Consider the following 19,338-nt stretch of genomic DNA (forward strand, 5'->3'; position numbering starts at 1 on the left):
TCACCACAAACATAGCAGAAGTTATCTGCACTGTTCACACAAGTACGAGGCATCTCTGCTCACTTTGGCTAAACAGAAATGTGTCCCTTTGCAAAATCAAACACTGACAAATAAGAGAGCACGACACTGTATGATTTCTAGAGCTGATATAGGGCAATTTGTTCAGCAGAGTGATGTAAGCTTCATTATGATTGTATCGTCCATGACTTCTAGGAATAACATGATGCAATTCATATCATGTATGATGCAATACCAGCTTCAGATTGCATCATTCATTGTTTTGCCTAAAAAGCAAGTACTGTCCAAATCCAGTCATAGATTTATTCATAGATCCAGTCAAAGATGTATTTTAGTCATTTCTGGTTTAAATTGAGATCCCTTCCCTTTATAACTTACTTATCCTCCGCCATTCCCAAGTCAAGGGTCGTATATACTGACCCAACAGCATATGTTGAAAACTAGAGCCAATCAACAATTTTAAGCATCATTTTCGTTCTCAGTGACCCAGAATTAGTAAAGTTTGACTACATTTATTTCAGAAGCATTTTGGCTGTAGAGCAGTGTTTTCAGTGGCACTCACACTGCCCGGGTCCTGGCCACCGGTCCGGGGGGCTCTGCATTTTAATTTAATTTTAAATGAAGCTTCTTAAACATTTAAAAAAACTTATTTACTTTACATACAACAATAGTTTAGTTATATATTATAGACTTATAGAAAGAGACCTTCTAAAAATGTTAAAATGTATTACTGGCACACGAGACCTTAAATGAGAGTGAATAAATGAAGACTCGGCACACCACTTCTGAAAGGTTGCCAACCCCTGCCTTATAACAATAAAATAATACTTTGTATTTTGTGTCTTTCATCCCCCAATCTTTCTTAAGAAAGCTGCACAATACCCTGTGAGGTCAGTAATGATTATACATATTTTCAAGGATCATTTCACCCACTACTGAAATGTAGCCAACTCTGGGGTTGGAGTGCACTAGCTGTTTAACAGTACACACAAACTCCAAGATTTTATCATCAGATGATGTTTATACAACATAAAAATAAAGTAAAAAAAGGAAACTAAGGGAACAGCAAGACTTGCACGGGCAAAGAGAATGAAACAAGACTGGATATAATAAACAGAGGTGGGGATGTAGGAGAGATAGGTCATGTAAAGACTTGAAGGAAAGGACAACAATATTAAACTTGACTTAATAGGCATGAGATTAGAACAGGAGCAGAATGTGGCCTGATATGTGGGCAATGATTTTAGCTGCTCAATACTGGATGGACTGTAGAGAAGCAATGGAAAATGAGTAAGCCAGAGAGAAATACACCTCTACCTCGATATAACGCTGTCCTCGGTAGCCAAAAAATCTTACCGTGTTATAGGTGAAACCGCATTATATTGAACTTGCTTTGATCCACTGGAGTACGCAGCCCCGCCCACCTGGAGCGCTGCTTTACCGCGTTATATCTGAATTCGTGTTATATCGGGTCGCATTATATCGAGGTAGAGGTGTAGGTTGTAGTATTTAAGACATCAGCTAACCAAAGCATAGACATGCAGTGTTAGCTGAAGAGATTAGTAGGAAGTGATGTATTTTCACTATGTGATAGAGAAAGGAACAGCAGGGTTCATTTGGCAACAGCTTGGATGTGACAGGAAAGAGAGAGAAAGGAGTCCGAGATGACCTCGAGGTTATGAGCCTCAGTAAGAAGAAGGATGGCAATAATTGTCTGCACCAGGAGAGAAGAGAGGAAAGGGCTTAGAAGGTAATAGGAGGAGACAAAACTTATCTACAGTATGTTTCATTTGATAAACCAGAACACCCAAGAGATAGCAATGCCACAAAAATGCAAGTATATTTCTACACCAACAGGAATCATCCTATAAAAGAATATATGAGATACCAACGTTGCTCATTATCTGGCCTGAATGATTGAGCCGTCAGCTATGTACAGACTGTCACATGGTGACAATCCAAATCTGTAGGGAGAAAAACTCAGAGATCTTATTCCCTCTTCTCAGGAAGGATTCAAATCCCATTTTTGTGAAAGATAACTTACTTGGCCTCCATGAAATTATGGAAACAGCATTTCAGGGAAATATAAAAGTTTGGATTCAAGTGAATGCAACAAAAAATCCTAAATAGGATGTTTCCACACCGCTGATTTGTTTTGGCTCTAACCTTGAGTGTATTATTCCTGTTAAATGATCTCCCAGTTACATCAAGTGGTTGATCATATCTAGGCAGAACTGAGCATCTCAGAATGCCAGAAGTCCCTATCTTGTGAGGTGCAGAGTACCTTCAGTTCTCTTGCAAGACATGGGAATCCGTGAAGTCATTAGGAGCGGGAGCTGCTCTATACCTCACAGGAGGCACTCAGCACATAACAGGATCAAATCCATTATTTGAGGAAATTTCAATTGTGGTGGACTGTGTCTTATTTATTTTGTTATTTTTTTTCTCCACTGGCTTTGAGGATTTTTTTATTATTATTTGTATTACAGTAATACCCATAAAGTGCTAGACTTTGTCCAAAACATATAGGATGACACAGTCTGCACTTCAAAAAGCTTATGTTCTTGGAAGACAAACAAATAATGGAGAGTGGGTAGAAGTCAAAACATTAGTATATACTATCATATGTATAATTATTTTAAATTAGTATCAGCTACTCCCACCTTCCCCTCTAACTAGTAATTATTAACTGGCTAATTTGGTGTAGTGAGAAGTGCATTTTTATCTCTTTCCTTTCTCACATACACCTCTACCCCGATATAATGCGACCCGATATAACACAAATTCGGATATAACGCGTAAAGCAGTGCTCCGGGGGGGGCGGGGCTGCGCACTCCGGCGGATCAAAGCAAGTTCGATATAACGCGGTTTCACCTATAACGCAGTAAGATTTTTTGGCTCCCGAGGACAGCGTTATATCGAGGTAGAGGTGTAGTTCATAATGATAAAGTCAAAATTTTTAGTACATAAGTTTATTTCAATGTGACAGGCAATTTGGGGAAAAAAATAAAAAGACCCAAAAGGTTATTATGCGAGTCTAACGGCATAAACAGAGATTTTGAATTCCTATTCAGGCAGGTGCATTTACTTCTAAATTTCACACCAGAGAGAGAGACTGGTATTGAATAACAAGACAGCTTTGTGATATTAATAAATATCTTCAAAACCCATGAAGATAGATTCAAGATTTTTTATAAATAGGAACTGCTAATATAAGTTTTTTGGTTTATATCCCTAGCTAATAACAGTCACTGGTTTTGGGGGGAGGGGTTTATAATGGGATTATTCAGTTCTTAAAAAGGGTACACCATACATCTACAAGTATTTCATGTACAAGAATACAATATTGTAAGCCTGTGTAATTGTATGAAAGGACAACAGAAATCTAGTGTAATACATACAGGCACTGTCTCAAAATTGATCAATGGGGCTTTTGACATGCAACTCCTGTCAAGTGAACTACTAATAATTGCACAGCTACCAACTCAGACATGTAGTTGAGAATACAGGCCATAGTATCACATCTTTAAATGTATCAATAAAATGTGACATGAAACTCATTCTAATTTGCATCCCCTACCTACAACTTCTATCTCCATTTCCTAATAGCTGAATTGTTACAGCACCATCAAGCAGCTCAAGGCATTTGCTGGTTATGGCTCTGACATCACTTACAGGATAAATATAAATTCACTAAATCTCCTGCCTGCTGTCTACATAATCCATTAACCTTTCCCTTTCCACAGCTAAGGTTCATTTCGTCACCTTCATCCCTGGCTTCTTAGCTCTCTCATTTCCCTTGTTCCCCTCTCCTTCCCATTTACTTTCCAGGCTGTCAACATCTCACGTCTTCACAGTTGGGTTCAACTCCCAATGGACATTGATCCTTCATCGCAAAAGCTTGCTTCAGCATACTCTATTGTTCTTCACATTTCACCGAGCAATGAGAAGTTTAAAGAGAGTCCTTTGGTTCAAGTTTATTTTGTAAATTGGTAGCTTTCGGTAAGACGCAAAGAGAGAATATATTAAATTTATTCAAGAAGGCGGGTCCACAATTATTAATGGAAAGATACAGGAGACTGCAAATGTCACATTAAAGACTAAATACCGACACGTGAATCAATTCCTTAAATTACAGCAGTGAACATGTGTGCTCAAGAGAAAAGGTAAAAGAAAAAAACTGTTCATAAATAAATCAGTTTCACAATCTAAAATAAGTCAGAAATATTTTCTGCAAAGGGCTGTACAAAGTTTACATATAAAGGTCAATGTAAAATTGATGGAGCATTCACAACAGATTGTAATGACCACTCTCAGATTTGGTCTTCCCCATTCTTTTTTTTAAGAGGTGTAAGACCTATCAGCAGATCATAACCAAAGCAGAGGAAAGTTTGTTGGTTTTCCTTTTTGAACTCAAAACAATTTTTCCATCACCTTTTTTCCCCCTAATTTGACAGCTGGACTCACCAAGAAATGAAGTTTTAATGATAACCAAATCATAATTTATGTACCAAAATGGTAATATAATGAAACTATAAGCAAATATATAAATTTCTATTCAGGAAAGATCAACTCAATGGCAGCATCTTTTGTTGAGACAGGTCCTGTTATTGGAGTTTTACAGCTCAGCTGACTGGAGCATAAGGAGATCAAGTAACTTGCCCAGGGTCATTCAGTATTTTTACAAATAGTCACAAAGAAAGTAAAGTTCACTACCAGCTTTAATGTCTCAATAATAAACTATGATTTGGAGGTGGGGAGCGCTTTCATACCAACTTTACAGAGTCTCTTAGCAGAGTGAGAGCAGCTGGAGTTGAAAGGCCTGAAATGCCAGAAGCTGTTAAAGGCTATCAGATTGCAGTGTAATTTAAATTAGAAACATGTTACATTTACTAGCCGTTCTGGAGATGAGGGTTAAAATTCTGCCTTAGGTCATCTATGAAAATTAATTTAATGGCTTCATAATGGTTCATGATAGACATTTGTTCACATAAAAAAACCCACTATACAATTTGATAGTTCAACATAACACTCTCTTCTCAAGAAACATCAGATACAGGAATTAGCAGGTGTATCAGGATTAAAGGTATATTGGAATAGTTAAGGCTCCAATTCAACAAGGTATACATAAACCCATACTTAATTTTAAGCATGTGAGTTAGTCCCATTGAAGTCAATGACTTCTTCCTGTTATATGTTTTTACAGAACCTAGCACAGTGGGGCCTTTGGGCACTACTGCAATATAAACAACCATAACAACAAATATTGAATAGACCCACTAGTACTTAAAATACATAGTCTCTAAGAACATGTGAGTCATAAAGCATCCTATTATCTACTCATTAAGGTATTTAGGTTATGGTGACAAAGTTTAAACCAGGATACTTTGATATTTTAACGTAATATTGGCAAAACCAAGAACAGAATCCCTGTTTGCTTTGCATGACTCTTCTCTGGGTTTCACAGTTCCTCAAAAAATTCTTACTGTTCTGAATCTGATTGCAGCAAAAGGTTCTAAATCCTATTTCTGCCATTATCCTCTCCTAAAACTTTACTGAAATCCCTTTAGTAGTATGCTCAGTCAGGCAGGTCAACTGTCTTTTGCAAATGGAAACAGACAGTGACCACAGTACCTTTAGGTTATTTTCCATGCTGTCTACCTTTTAGCTATGCAACTGCAGCTTTACCCTAGCGCTGCTTTAAGACTGTCAAACGTGCAGGTCCCAGAAAGGCTTAACCCATAAATAAAAAAAAAGAGGGAAACAAATGTCATTGCAAGAATTAGTTAAGCTTCAGTCCCCAACCATTTCCTGTGTCACTCATCACTTCATCTAATTTGCACTCATGAAGTCTCACCGCTTAAGAAAACAATATATTGAATTCTGACCTTTGAGCTACATACCGAGCCCTAAGCTACTTGATGACCTACATGACGACAGTTCTACAGCCCAGTTGGCTAGAATCTGTAAATGAATGATTCATATTAGTCTCTCCCCAACCCACTCCATAATTTGATATTTCACAAAGAAAAAACATTTCCAGCAGTACACACTATTAGCCTCTTGAGTGACGGAAGCGCCACTTGAAAGAACCTTAATGCTAAAACGCAAACGCTGGTCTTATTTTTCCTTGAATCCCACTAAATTTACACAAAGAAAATTGAGTCACATTTTTTTAACCCAGTTAACCCCAAGTGTCCTTTATGGTTTGGCTGAAGAATGCACAATTCTGGTTGCATCTTTTGTTGGGCCAAATTCTGCAATGAAGCTACGAACTGGTATACAAATGAGTATATTTGTTTAGCTTTATGTTGAAGTGCCTATCATGAGCTCTAAAATAACTCCACACCTGTAACACAGCTATGGTCAAGGGTATATATATTTAAACAGGATTTGGCAGTGTAAAAGTTGAGACAGCACATGTTACAAACTACATATAGCTGCATATCTCACCCCCCCCCCAAAAAAAACCAGACAGAATGTGGGCCCCTCTCTATTTCTTACTACATCCATACTGCCAGTGCTCAGATTCCATATTTGAGGAATTAGGCTCCACTGTCCTGTTAATGATCAAAACATTACTGTCCAGTGTTTTCCAGCCGTCACAACTCTGGCATTACTGCTATTACCCCACAGCATGGGCTGCTCTCTCCCTTATGAATATGCAGCATTTGGATAACAAAGCTAACATGCAAAAAAAATTTGTCCAAATTTTTTTCTGTGATTCTGGGAAGGCGTGCAGGAGTTTTGTGAAAGTGTGAGGATGTCTACTAGGCTGCATGGAAATTTTAAAGTGTGTGTGTGTGAGTGCTCATGTTTGTGTGTACCACTGAAGAATCGGCCGAGTTGGATTTTCATTTTCACATGCCCCTATTTTTGGCAAACTACACTCCATTCTCCTGCTACAAACACATCTTTTTGCCCACTGCAAGCAAGTGACGTTGCACCTGTTCTGCATATCCACTGAATGCCCTATCTGGACAAGTCAGCTTACTTTGCTTTCTATATCTACTTTCTATTCATCTTGCATGCAAAGATGAACTTAGAGTGTCATGTAGGTCCCTGAAGAATTTTGTCCATTCAATTAAGTCCACACACATGATGCGGAAGTTGAAGAGACACCTCTTCTGGTGAAGCTTGGATTTTGTTCATTTGTTCAATAATGGAGTTAAGTTAAGAAAGGCCTAACAAAGGTAATGTGTTTTAAGCAAGGCCTTGTATGTTCCACAGTGAAGTCCCTGGATTTTTGACAGACTGGAAATTGTGTGACAGATTCATTTAAAATTTTAACTAGAGATATTTTACATTTTAATATTAAATCAGTACAGTAGCTATAGTCTAATCATTCAAATTTTATATTGTCTCTGCATATTCAGTTTTTGATACACTAAAGATTTTTGCATTGACAAAGTATAACTGCACTGTATGTATTATTGGGGGGGAAAGTGGAGGCTTTGCCAGCTAAGCAGGAGACAGTTTGGGCTTTTGGCAGATGGGAGAGAATGGAAGGCAGTTTGGGATTGTGAAACATGTACATTGGCTGGACTTTTCTTCTAAAGTGCTCAGCAGTGAAATAAACAATGTTGACATTTACACAGTCATCCTTAGGTTTCAGAGTCCACAAACCATATAGAAAAATGAAGTCATTCACATCTCTTAGATCTATTGTTTTAGGCTGTTTGCAGACTCAAGAAGACATCATTTATAATGGATTTAAGTTTTCAGGGTTGTCTTCATAACTATGACAGTTTAAAACACTTTAAAATGTTGCTGTTTTTCTACATATATCATTTTAATATCACAAATGCAACACATTTACAGAATAACCAAACTGGTTCTATTACCATAATAAGCTAATCACCTGGCACTCACTCTGCAGAGTCCCTAGAGGACTGCACCCTGTTTAGCCTTCCAGGGCATCAGAGGCCAGATTCTCAGCTAGTGTAACTAGCTCCAGTAAGTATATGGAACTAGTCGGATTTACAGCAGCTGAGAATCTCAGCCTAAGTTCTTTGTTATATAGAGATACTCTTTTTTCCATTGATGTCAGAGATGTGCAGCTTACACAAGTGCCATTCTGAAGGACATCCTGGTTCATACACTCATTAAAGCTATGATCTCATAACTACACTGTTCAATTACCAAATAATTTAGTACTGCATGTATATGATGTCAGTATTTCCCTGCTACTTCTAGGTATTTTACAAGACCAAGAATCAAATTCTACACTGATTTACACTCTGAAGAATCCCATTATGTGACAGTTAATATAGCTGCCCAGGAAGTAAATCAGAACAGCATTTGGCTCAAGCAAAAAAAGTTGCAAAATTGATGGGTCCTGATTTTCGGAGGTGCTGTGCACTCACAAATCCCAATGACTACAATTCAAGTTGTGGGTGCTCGGTATCTCTGGAAATTAGGCCTGTGGTGACCTACGGCCTAGCAAAGGAAAAGAAGCATGCTCTTCTGACATGAAGGGCCAAATTAATCCCTAGTGTAACTTCAGCGAAGTCAGTACGGTTACACAGGGAAGAATTTGGCCTTGAATGCTTACAGAATTCTCTGCATTCCTCACATGAGAGGAACATATCCGAGTTTGGGTTTTATTACGAATATTCCCATTTCACCCAAACCGGTCTGTCAAAAATATTATCACAGGCAGACAACAAACTCTGCTTCATTAGAAATTTCACAGGCTTTTTTACATTGTGTGGTTCCCTCAAATGGGTCCGGCTTTTTTCAGGCTGGTAAGAGTAAGGAAAGGCGAGCACAATAAAATCACCCTGATTTTAACTGTTCAACTGTGTTAAATTAGATTAAAAATCCTCATGTGAGGAACTATTTTCTACCTTATATCATGGGAAAATATCAAGAGGTTCAGCTCATTCCTTCAGATACGGTTCACTTTGAATGCTATGAACTTTCTCAATGCTCAGTATTGCCTGAGCGCAAACACCTTTGGATCCTGCTTTCAAAATAATGTTTTGCTGACATTGGTAATGAGGTCCATCCATCACATACCATCATAACGAGGAACAGGTCAAACACTTCATTAGTGCATGCTGTTGTACTGTAGCTTCTTTTATCCTAGGAAACTTTAGGTACTAGGAATGTTTCCCCCTCCCCCCATCTTTATATTAATAACATTTTTTGTCCAATAGATCCAACAACACTTGTAATTCATGAAGCTTCTCATATAACTCTCAATAGGAAATCAAGATTACTTCATGAGAATATTGAACAGAACCAGATTCCAGGCACTTCAAAATAAATGGGGAAGAGTTAATAAATTCTCACATGGTTATTGGTCACTTTGCCAGGATAGAGTGGAATAATAAAAAGAAAAAAGCAGTGTGTCAGTCCATAGAGTATTTCAGGTGCAAATTAGCATATCTGCTCTTCTGTTAAACACACCCTGAATATATTTCCTTCACTGTACACAGCAGGAGCAGCAGCAAGGCTACCAAAGGGCGCTGTATCTGCTCATTCACATAGAAGGTGCTCTCCGGTCCTAGACAGGAAAAATAAAGGAGAGGTGGAAAGGGCACTCCACAGGAACTGCCTACCACTTTGCCATTAACAAATGGTGTACAGCCTAATGATAAGTAGGCCCTTTGGAGGTGAAAGGGGGGCTGGCTGTGACCGAATTACCTGCACAGATCAAAGCACCAGAGAGCACTTGTTTCCTGTGCAACAGGGCAGCAGCTCAGCTGTTCCCAACAGCAGGGCGAGGTCTGCTGCTGCAAAAGCCTGCAACGTACAACAGCACACACACCCCAACTCAATGGATTTTGTTACCGCCAAAAAAATAAATAAATATCTTTCAGTGTGAGGAAGGAGAGGGAACACAATCAAAACTCCAGGATCCACCACTACTAGAAAACAGAAATGCAATTTACAATCATAATCAATAGCTAATTGCTCTCAGGCAGATTTGGCATTGCAGTACCAACTGTAAACCTTGTTATACTTTCTTTGTTTCTTTTTTCCATTACAATGTTTGACAAGGAAATAAATATTTTCCAGTATGTCATGGAGACACAAACATTACACACACACTTAAGACACAATGGACCAGATTTGTCCCTGGCATCACTCCTGCTAAGTCAATGGAGTTACAACAGTACTACTACTACAGCCAGCATTTCCAAGGTGCTGGAACTAGGGGTGCTGCTGCACCCCCCTGGTTTGAAGGGGTTTCCATCATACACAGGGTTGGCTCAATGGCTCTCAGCACTCCCGACTATACAAGTTTTCCCAGCACCCGTTATTCCAGTGAAGTTCGTTAATTTGCAGTACAGTACTGTACTTTCACAGCAATTCTCTAACAAGTTTTCTTCTGGAAGTTTTCCCCAATCATTGTCTCTCCCGTAACCACTCTGTTTATTAGGCCTTTGCTTTCCCTGCCTGCTTCTCTAGAGGCTCTCACTCCCCATATATACAACTTCCCCATACACCCGTAGTCAACGCACCAGGCAGTGTGTGTGTGAGAGAGAAAGGAATACAACTGGATGAAATGACACGCACGGTGTAAATGCCAATGCACGATTATGTGCCGAAGAGCCCACGGGCTAAAGGGAAAGAGGGGACAGGCGGTATGTTACCAGGGGAGGGAGGATATATTAAGGGGGGCAGACCTGTAAGTGCCCCCTGGCGTGGTTGATCCTGCAGAGGGACCAGAGAGGCCAGAGGGTTGAAGTATTGTGTTTTACAGCCCTGGGGCTGCCTGTGGTTTAGAACAGGGAAATCCTTCCCACTCACCCACCTTCGGGCAAACCCAGGCTCCCCACGCCATGCCCCCCCCCCCGCCAGGCACCTGGATATGGCAGGAGATCTCGGAGTCGTCCAGCAGCCGGATGGTGCATTTCATCTCCTGGCTCAGGGACCTGATGCTCGAGCTCCGGAACCGGATCATTTTCATGGTCCTCCTGCCGCCTCTCCTCATGCACTCGCAGGGGGCGAACATGCACCACAGCCCCCGGGGGGAGCGAGCCCAGCCGCCCGGGCACCTGGAGCCACCCACCCCGGGCCGCGCAGTGCAGCTAGAGCAGAGCTCGGCGGCCGCTCAGCCCCGAGGCGGCGGCTCCTGCCGCGGAGCCGACACCATGCTGCCGCTGCCGCTGCCTTTGCCTGCGCCGCCGCTGCCCGAGCCCGGGCTCTTCCCCGCAGCCAGCCCCAGAGGGGGCCGCGCGCCTAAACCACAAGCCCCGGCGGCGTGTGAAGAGACTGGGAGCCCGGGGTCTGCGCCAGAGGCTGGGACCGCCGCTGCTGCTGCGTCAGGCTCTGCTCTCCTGTCTCCAGCCCAGCCTCAGCATCCCTCCACCCTTCCCTGCCTCGCAGCCCGCCGTCGCCCCTCCCTACGCCTCCTCCCCCCTTCTCTCTTTCTCTCTCTCAGGCTCACCTCTTCTCTCTCGCGCCCAGTCGCCCCCTCGTCTGTCTCTTTCCTTTCCCCTCTCACATTCTCTTCTTCCCTCCCCCGCCCCGTAACATTTTCTCTTCTCCTCCCTCTATTGCTCTCTTGTTCTCTTCCCTGCCTGCCTGTCTTCTTCCTCCCATTTTCTCACCCCCGTTCCCATGCACTCCGTTTCTGTTGGGGCGCAGGTGGGATTAAGCTAAAGGCCTGGTCTCAAAGCACCCCCAGGAGAAGGGGGTCCTTGCTGCAGATTTGGAAAAGTCAGCATTTTCCACCTTTGCAAGGATAATTATGAAAGTGCTAAGGGTGCAAATGCTCTGTTTATTTTAGCATGGCCTGTGGCAAGTTCCTTGACCTAAGGAGTTTATAATACAAAGCCTCACTCGAACCTCCCCTGCACCTGAGTAACTCAATTTTGTGATTCCAGGAGTTGGGCCCTGCTTAGAACAAAAACAGCGGGTGGTGGTGGATATGGATGGAGTAAGAAGATGGAAAGGTATAGAACGCTATAATTACAACCTATCCATGAGGAAGTTTGTGTGGAAGGTTGGTTTTTTATGAGAGTATCCAGTTTTGAGAGCTCATTCTTAATCTTTCCCTGTTTGCTGTATAGGATACTGATCAGGTGGTTTCGCAGTTTCTTTGAGAGTGTGTGACACAGTCTCTCAGCATAGTCTGTGTGATATGTAGATTGTAATGGATTTTTTACCTTTAGTCCTTTTGATATGATGTCCATCTGCTTGCATTTGGAAAGGAAGATGATGTCTGTCTGTATCTGTACGAGTTTTTTCATGAAGTTGATGGATTTCCACTCCATACGGCTAAATGCAGTGCCTTGCATAATGACACCTGTCATAATTACAACCTGTTATCACTATATCCTATTTAAGAATGTGTGTCTTAGAGCCACATGATTCCAGAGAGAACTAGTCCATTATACATGATATGTTCTGATCCCATTAGCTGGTCCCTACCTATCCATGATTCTATAGGAGAGAAAATGAAAATATCAGATCACCAGGAAGCCACTGTCTTGGATGCTGCACCATCAATAGGGTGCAACTCAATGTGCCACAGAGCTACAAATAGGGTTGCCAGGTGTCCGGTTTTATACTAGAATGCCTGGTCGAAAAGGGACCCTGGCGGCTCCGGTCAGCACCGCCAACCAGGCTGTTAAAAGTGTGGTTGGTGGCACAGCAGGGGCCCAGGGTTAAGGCAGGCTCCCTGCCTGCCCTAGCTCTGCACAGCTCCTGGAAGTGGCCACCAGGTCCTTGCGGCCCCTAGGCACATGGTGGCCATGGAGGCTCTGCGTGCTACCCCTGCCCCTAGTGCCAGCTCCGCAGCTCGCATTGGCCGGGAACCACGACCAACAGGAGCTATGGGAACAGCGCTCGCAGGCGCGAGGGCAGTGTGTGGAGCCTCCGTGGCCGCCCACGTGCCATGGGGCTGCACTGCAGGGACCTGGTGGCCACTTCCTGGGAGTTGCGGTAAGCACCACAGGTTTCCCTGCCCCACCCCTGAGCCCCCTCCTGCACCCCAAGCCCCTCATCCCTGGCCCCACCCCAGAGCCCACACCCCCAGCTGGAGCCCTCACACCCCTGCACCCCAACCTCCTGCCCCAGCCTGGAGCCCCCTCCTTCTCCATCCCAAACCCCTCATCCCCAACCCCACCCCAGAGCCTGCACCCACAACTCAAGTCCTCACCCACCCATGCACCCCAACCTCCTGCCCCAGTGTAGGAGCAGGATTTTATAATTGTACTATGAGAATTAATGTATGATTTGATTTCATCCTGCCAGCCACCCTTTTTGAATAGCAGAAAGGAACGACAGACCAGAACAATCCTTATAACTGATTATGGTCACCCTTTTGTTTTAGGGTAAGTTATAATGTCTACTATGGTTTCCTATATGTATTACAAATTAGGCACTCTAGTTAAATATACATTTCTTTGTTTTAAGGTTTAGAAAGTAAAAGACAGGATCTTGTATTGTGTCTATGTTAAGGAGATTAGAGGAATGTTGAGGGCCTGAAGCCCCAATGTGAATTGTTTTAGTTATAAGATTTAGCAAGGCTTGGTTTACAGTGTATTCTGCTGAATATACAATACTGCTGTCTGTATACCTTTGAAGGTTTCTGTAAGAGATTGTTTGTGTGAATGAGGAATGCATGCATCAAGAAAAGATAAGGTGTGAAAGCCATCACAAATGTTCAGTTGGACAAGAAAAAGTGAGAGACTTGGAAAAAACCAGGAGACAATCAGAAAACATCCATTGTATCTGATGCTAAACATGTTAGCAGCATTGACGACCTCAGAGGTTAGGCAGGCACCCCCGAAGGCGAGACAACAAATAGGAGATAACGATGGGAAGCCCGACAATAACCATCAAATGATAACACCACTTAAGGACTAATGATTACAGGATGACATTGCAAAATGCATGGACTCAAATGGGAATTTACAACTATAAAGCTGGGGTGTTTTGCCATGGAACTCTGGGTTCAATCCTGCAAAGCCTCGGAGTATCGGATTGCGACTGACAAGAGCCCAGCTCCTCACTCCTGCTCAATCTAACTGGCCATTAGATTGACTCGAGCTACAACAGACTGGTAACTATAAACATCAACTGGCAGGAGAGAGAGAGAGAGAGAGAGAGAGAGAGAGAGAGTGTGTGTGTGTGTGTGTGTGTGTGTCTGAAAAGCATATGCTAACTGTTGTATTTTCAATAAATGCGGCATATTTGTCTTTTCCCCCCTGAAGAGATCCCGTGTGCTTTGTATAGCATAACACCAGAGCCCTCTGCTGCACCCTGAGCCCCTCATTTCTGGCCTGACCCAGACCCCCAGCCCAGAGCCCATACCACACACCCCGTTGCACCACAACTCCCTGCCCCAGCCCGGAGCCCTCTCCCGTACCCCAAACCCTTCATCTCCGGCCCTTCCCCAGACCCCCACACCGCTCTCCTGCACCACAACCCCCTGCTCCAGCCCAATGAAAGTGAATAAGGGTGGGGGAGAGCGAGCAGGGGCAGGGCCTCGGAAGAGCGGCAGGGCAGGGGTGTTCAGTTTTGTTTGATTAGAAAATTGGCAAGCCTAGCTACAAAGGCTGTGGCAAGCAGTGTGAGCACTAAGAACAGGTATGGTATAGACAACAGTGGTTCTCAACCTTTCCAGGCTCTTGTACCCCTTTTAGGAGTCTGATTTGTCTTGCGTACCCCCAAGTTTCTCTTCACTTAAAAACTGCTTGCTTACAAAATCAGACAAAAATACAAAAGCATCACAACACACTATTACTGAAAAATTGCTTACTTTCTCATTTTACCATATAATTATAAAATAAATCAACTGGAATATTTATATTGTACTTACTTTTCAGTATATACAGCAGTATAAACAAATCATTGTTGATATGAAATTTTAGTTTATACTGACTTCCCTACTGCTTTTTACATACCCTGTTGTAAGACTAGGCAAATATCTAGCTGAGTTGATGTACCCCTAGAAGACCTCTGCATTAACAAGGCTTTTAACAGTCTCATAACACATTCTCATAAACCAACTAGGGAAATGTAATCAGATTAAATTACTATTAAGTGCAATTGGTTGAAAGACCATACTCAAGAGTAGTTATCAATATTTCACTGTCAAATTGGCAGGGCATATCTAGTGGAGCCCTACAGGGGGTCAGTTCTGGGTCAGGTTCTATTCAATATTTTCATTAATGACTTGGATAACCGAATGGAGAGTATGCTTCTAAAATTTATGGACGACAAAGCTGGGAGGGGTTACAAGCACCTTCGAAGATAGGGTTAGAATTCAAAATAACCTTGACAAATTGGAGAATTGGTCTGAAATCAACAAGATGAAATTAAATAAAGTACAAAGTACTTCACTTAGGAAGGAAAAGTCAAATGCACAGCTACAAAATGGGGAATTACTGACTAGGTGATAGTACTGTTAAAAAGGATCTAGGGGTTATAGTGGAACTCAGATTAAATATGAGTCAACAGTGTGATGCAGTTGTGAAACAGGCTAATTCTGGGGTGTACAACAGAATTCTATGCAAGACATAGAAGGTAATTGTTCCACTCTACTCGGCCCTGGTGAGGCTTCAGTTGGAGTACTGTGTTGGGTTACCTAGGGAAGGTGGTGGAATCTCCTTCCTTCGAGGTTTTTAAGGTCAGGCTTGACAAAGCCCTGGCTGGGATGATTTAGTTGGGGATTGATCCTGCTTTGAGCAGGGGGTTGGACTAGATGACCTCTTGAGGTCCCTTCCAACCCTAATATTCTATGAATTCCGGGCACTACATTTTTGGAAAGATATGGACAAATTGGAGAGAGTCCAAAGGGGATTGCCAAAAAATGATAAAAAGGTTTAGAAAACGTGACCTATGAAGAAAGGTTAAAAAACAGCCTTTTTTAGTCTTGAGCATTGTCGACGCATTAACTGCTGGCTGGGGGAGGCTAGTCCCCCAGTCCCCCTTCTGCCTGAGGCTCTGCCCCTTTCGTGCCCCCCTGCCAGAACACCCCCCACCGCAGCTGCCAGCTCCGGCCCCAGTTAGTGCCCCCAGCCCGGGAGCTGTGTCGAGCAGGAAGTAAGGGGGGAGATCCTAGGGGCAGAGCCTGGGCAGGGCCACGCCTGGCTGTTTGGGGAGGCATAGCCTCTCCCAGACTAGGATACCTGCTGCCCATGGGCTTGAGAAAACAAGGCTGAGAGGGAGAACTAATAAGAGTCTTCAGATATGTTAAGGGCTGTTATAAGGAGGACTGATCAATTGTCCCCAATGTCCACTGAAGGTAGAACAAGAAATAATAGGCTTAGTCTGCAGGAAGGCAGATTTAGGTTAGATATTAAGAAAAAATTTCTAACCCTAAAGGTAGGTAAGCTCTGGAATAGGCTCCCAAGAGAGGCTATGAAATCCCTATCATTAGAGGATTTTAAGAACAGGTTAGTTAAACAGATGTCAGGGATGGTCTATGTTTACCTGTATAAGGAATAATTATAAACAAACTGTTTTCATGTATCCTGAAATGGGAAGGAGTTCTCCATCTCTGAACTGAGAGCCCATCAGTATTTCAAGTACTGTGTATAAAATATATATTAATATTTGTGAGCATTTCACAGTACTTATCACTGTAGTAACTGAAAAATCTCAGAGGACTAAAGATACATAATTTAATTCAAGTGGTAAAACTCCTATTGACTTCAATGAGTGCAGAGTTAGGCCAACACTGAGTGTTTTGAAAATGTGCTTTTATTCATATCCTGGAGCAGCTATATTAAAATTTTTTGAGTTTGATTTGTAATTTTTTATCTTTTATTTAAAAGTTATAGATTCATTGCATTTAAGAATGCCATGAAGAATAACGAGAAGCCTATAAAGTATCATATAACAATAATGCAACACACAACACAAAAGTGAAACACGATTTCAATGTTTGTATTCAAGTGCAGATTTACTGAGTCAAATACATGCTTGGTGTAATTCCACTGAAGCCAGTGGAGTTACATCAGAGATATTTTTGACCCACTGTTATCCTTATAGAGAGAGCTAGAGTCCTGGAATTAAATCCTATCACTGGCAATTTTGCCTAAAATGTATGCCCCAAATTTGTCCTCAGAAACTTTGCGTGCACACACACCTGGGATGTGAGCATGGAGGTACATGTTATACTGCATCTGCTCTGTAGATTCTGTTTTTTTGGACTGGCAGAATATTTGCCTTGTCACATAAGTGGTAGGTGGAGTAAAGTTGACAGCCTGGTGGTGCACACTTGCAACAAGAGCTCAAAATCTGATAAATGCAGTGTGTCAAAAATATCCCTGATGTAACTCCTCTTGTTAAAATTTTAATGTAAATGGATTTCTTTAATAAGACCCCTATTCAGGAGCCTAGGGAGAGGAGAAAAAGGGATCTTCCCCATGAGCAGCCTTTGTCATTTGAGTCCCACTCATGTCAAGTCAATGCCCACAAACCAAACAATTCCACCACCTAGCATTGTTATCACAATATAGTCAAACACAGAAGCTGGGCTTTTAAACACTTTTGCAGCCAACAATTTGTAGCTGACAGCTATGTTTGTAGCAGGAGATATTAAAGAATATATAAGGGGCATTTAGACTTGCAAACTTTGACAGTGTCTGATCTGTATCCAGAGTATTTTATAAGTTACTATCAGCTTATATATTTATAATGTATTAATTAAAAAAAATTCATTGTATGCCCCAATTGTATATTCTGATATGCTTTTTTAAAAGTCATTTAAAAATTGTAAGGGTTTTTCCTGCACTCATGTTGCTATTTATCAGAGTCTTTTATACAGCTCAATGACAGAAGGCACCATCATCTAGTATGACCTCCTGTTTTCACAGGCCATTAAACGTCACCCATATACCCTATGCTGAGCTCACTGACTTTAGTTGGACCGAAGTATTTCAGTCCTCAGAAAAGCCAAACTGAACTCTTGCTGAACTTTTTATGTATGTGCGTAACCCAAATGGAGTCAAAGTTAAGCACATGCAGAATCAGGGTCTGACTATGCAGGGAAAATAGGATGTGACCAAACACAAAATGCTGTCAAATGCCTCAAGCAAGCAGACTTTAAAAATATTTTTTGCTAACTTTTCAATGGTAATAATCTTAGCTGTTACTTTCGGGTCCAACATTTTAAAATATAAATCTCCCCTCCCCATTGCTGGTCTCTACCGCAGAGATAGCTACATTTCACTAAGGCTTCGAGAGCCCGTGACAGGGCAAAGTCCTGCCCGTCTTCTACTGTCTCTACACAGACTGTTTGAAGACCTTCCGTTGTTAACCACCACCACATAGTTTATTTACATTGCTATTCCCACTATACATCTCATTTATAGCACCAGTTTTTCCTCAGCCCTCTATTTGGGAGAGGAAAGAGATCTCCACCAAGAGATCTTCTTGGTTCTGGTGCCACAAGCCTGCCTCTCCCCTAGCACTTCTTTCCTGTGCCTTGTTCTACCCTCTGCATTAATGGGCTAATTGGCTCTTTAGTCCTTACCAGCCCATTCTAATCCACTAATTGGGCAGAGTCAGGTATGGGAAAAGAAGAGGGAATTAATTGGTGTTTAATTGATCAGAGTGCTGGCTCAGCTACTGGTTCCCAGGGCTCTGTTAGAGCCTTCATAATGTGTGGTGCTATATCACTGTAAACTATTATTATACTAAGTAATGCTGAAATACATCATTGCATAAGTTCTAGGGCATGGCTGTTAGGAGGAAAACAAAGAGAAGATTAAACAACAACTTTGTTGCAGAACCTGTATTACAGATGTAGGCAAGAGGCTTTTAAAATGAAAAAACAACATCTTTGAGGCTGGTCTCACATATATTGTGATTACACCAGTATAACCAGTGGTGAGCTGGAGCCAGTTTGCGCAAACCGGTTGTTAAATTTTGAAGCAGTTTTAGAACTGGTTATTAACCTGCTTCCCTGCGAGGGGGCGCTGTGGCTTTGATGGGCTCCGGCCAGGAAGTGATGTAATTCCTCCTCCAGCCACCGGGGGCGCTGCACTGCAGGAGCCATGTGGGCCACCGCCTGGCCCTGGGCACAGGCCCTGTTGCTGCTGCTGCTCCCCCAAACCCTGGCCCTGGGGCTCCCGCTGCTGCCTGGTGGGTCCCCAGCTGCTCTGCTGGGCCTGGGCTGCGTCCTGCTGCTCGGGCTGCTCCGAGCCGCTCTCCCCATGAGTACCTGCCACGCTGCCTGCAGCCAGCCCCTGCCGCACCCCCTGCCCTGCCTGCACCAGCCCCCAACCCCTGCCCTGCCCGCAGCCAGCCCCTGCCGCACCCCCCTGCCCTGCCCGCAGCCAGCCCCTGCCGCACCCCCCTGCCCTGTCTCCAGCCAACTCCTGTCACACCCCCCTGCGGCCCTGCCCG

General features: G+C 42.7%; 1 protein-coding gene across 1 annotated transcript in view; it reads right to left on the minus strand.

Moving 5' to 3' along the window:
* Window positions 1-11,010, minus strand: part of FRMD3 (FERM domain containing 3) — a 215,539-nt gene extending 204,529 nt beyond the window's left edge. Inside the window, exon 1 of the mRNA XM_024218149.2 lies at window positions 10,835-11,010. Within this exon, the coding sequence (XP_024073917.1) occupies window positions 10,835-10,984 (150 nt within the window). The 5' untranslated portion in view covers window positions 10,985-11,010. The remainder of the gene's footprint in view (window positions 1-10,834) is intronic.
* Window positions 11,011-19,338: the final 8,328 nt, after the last annotated feature.

This window comes from Terrapene carolina, unplaced genomic scaffold (assembly GCF_002925995.2).
Source record: "Terrapene carolina triunguis isolate 2854851 unplaced genomic scaffold, T_m_triunguis-2.0 Scaffold113, whole genome shotgun sequence".
Taxonomy (NCBI): domain Eukaryota; kingdom Metazoa; phylum Chordata; order Testudines; family Emydidae; genus Terrapene; species Terrapene triunguis.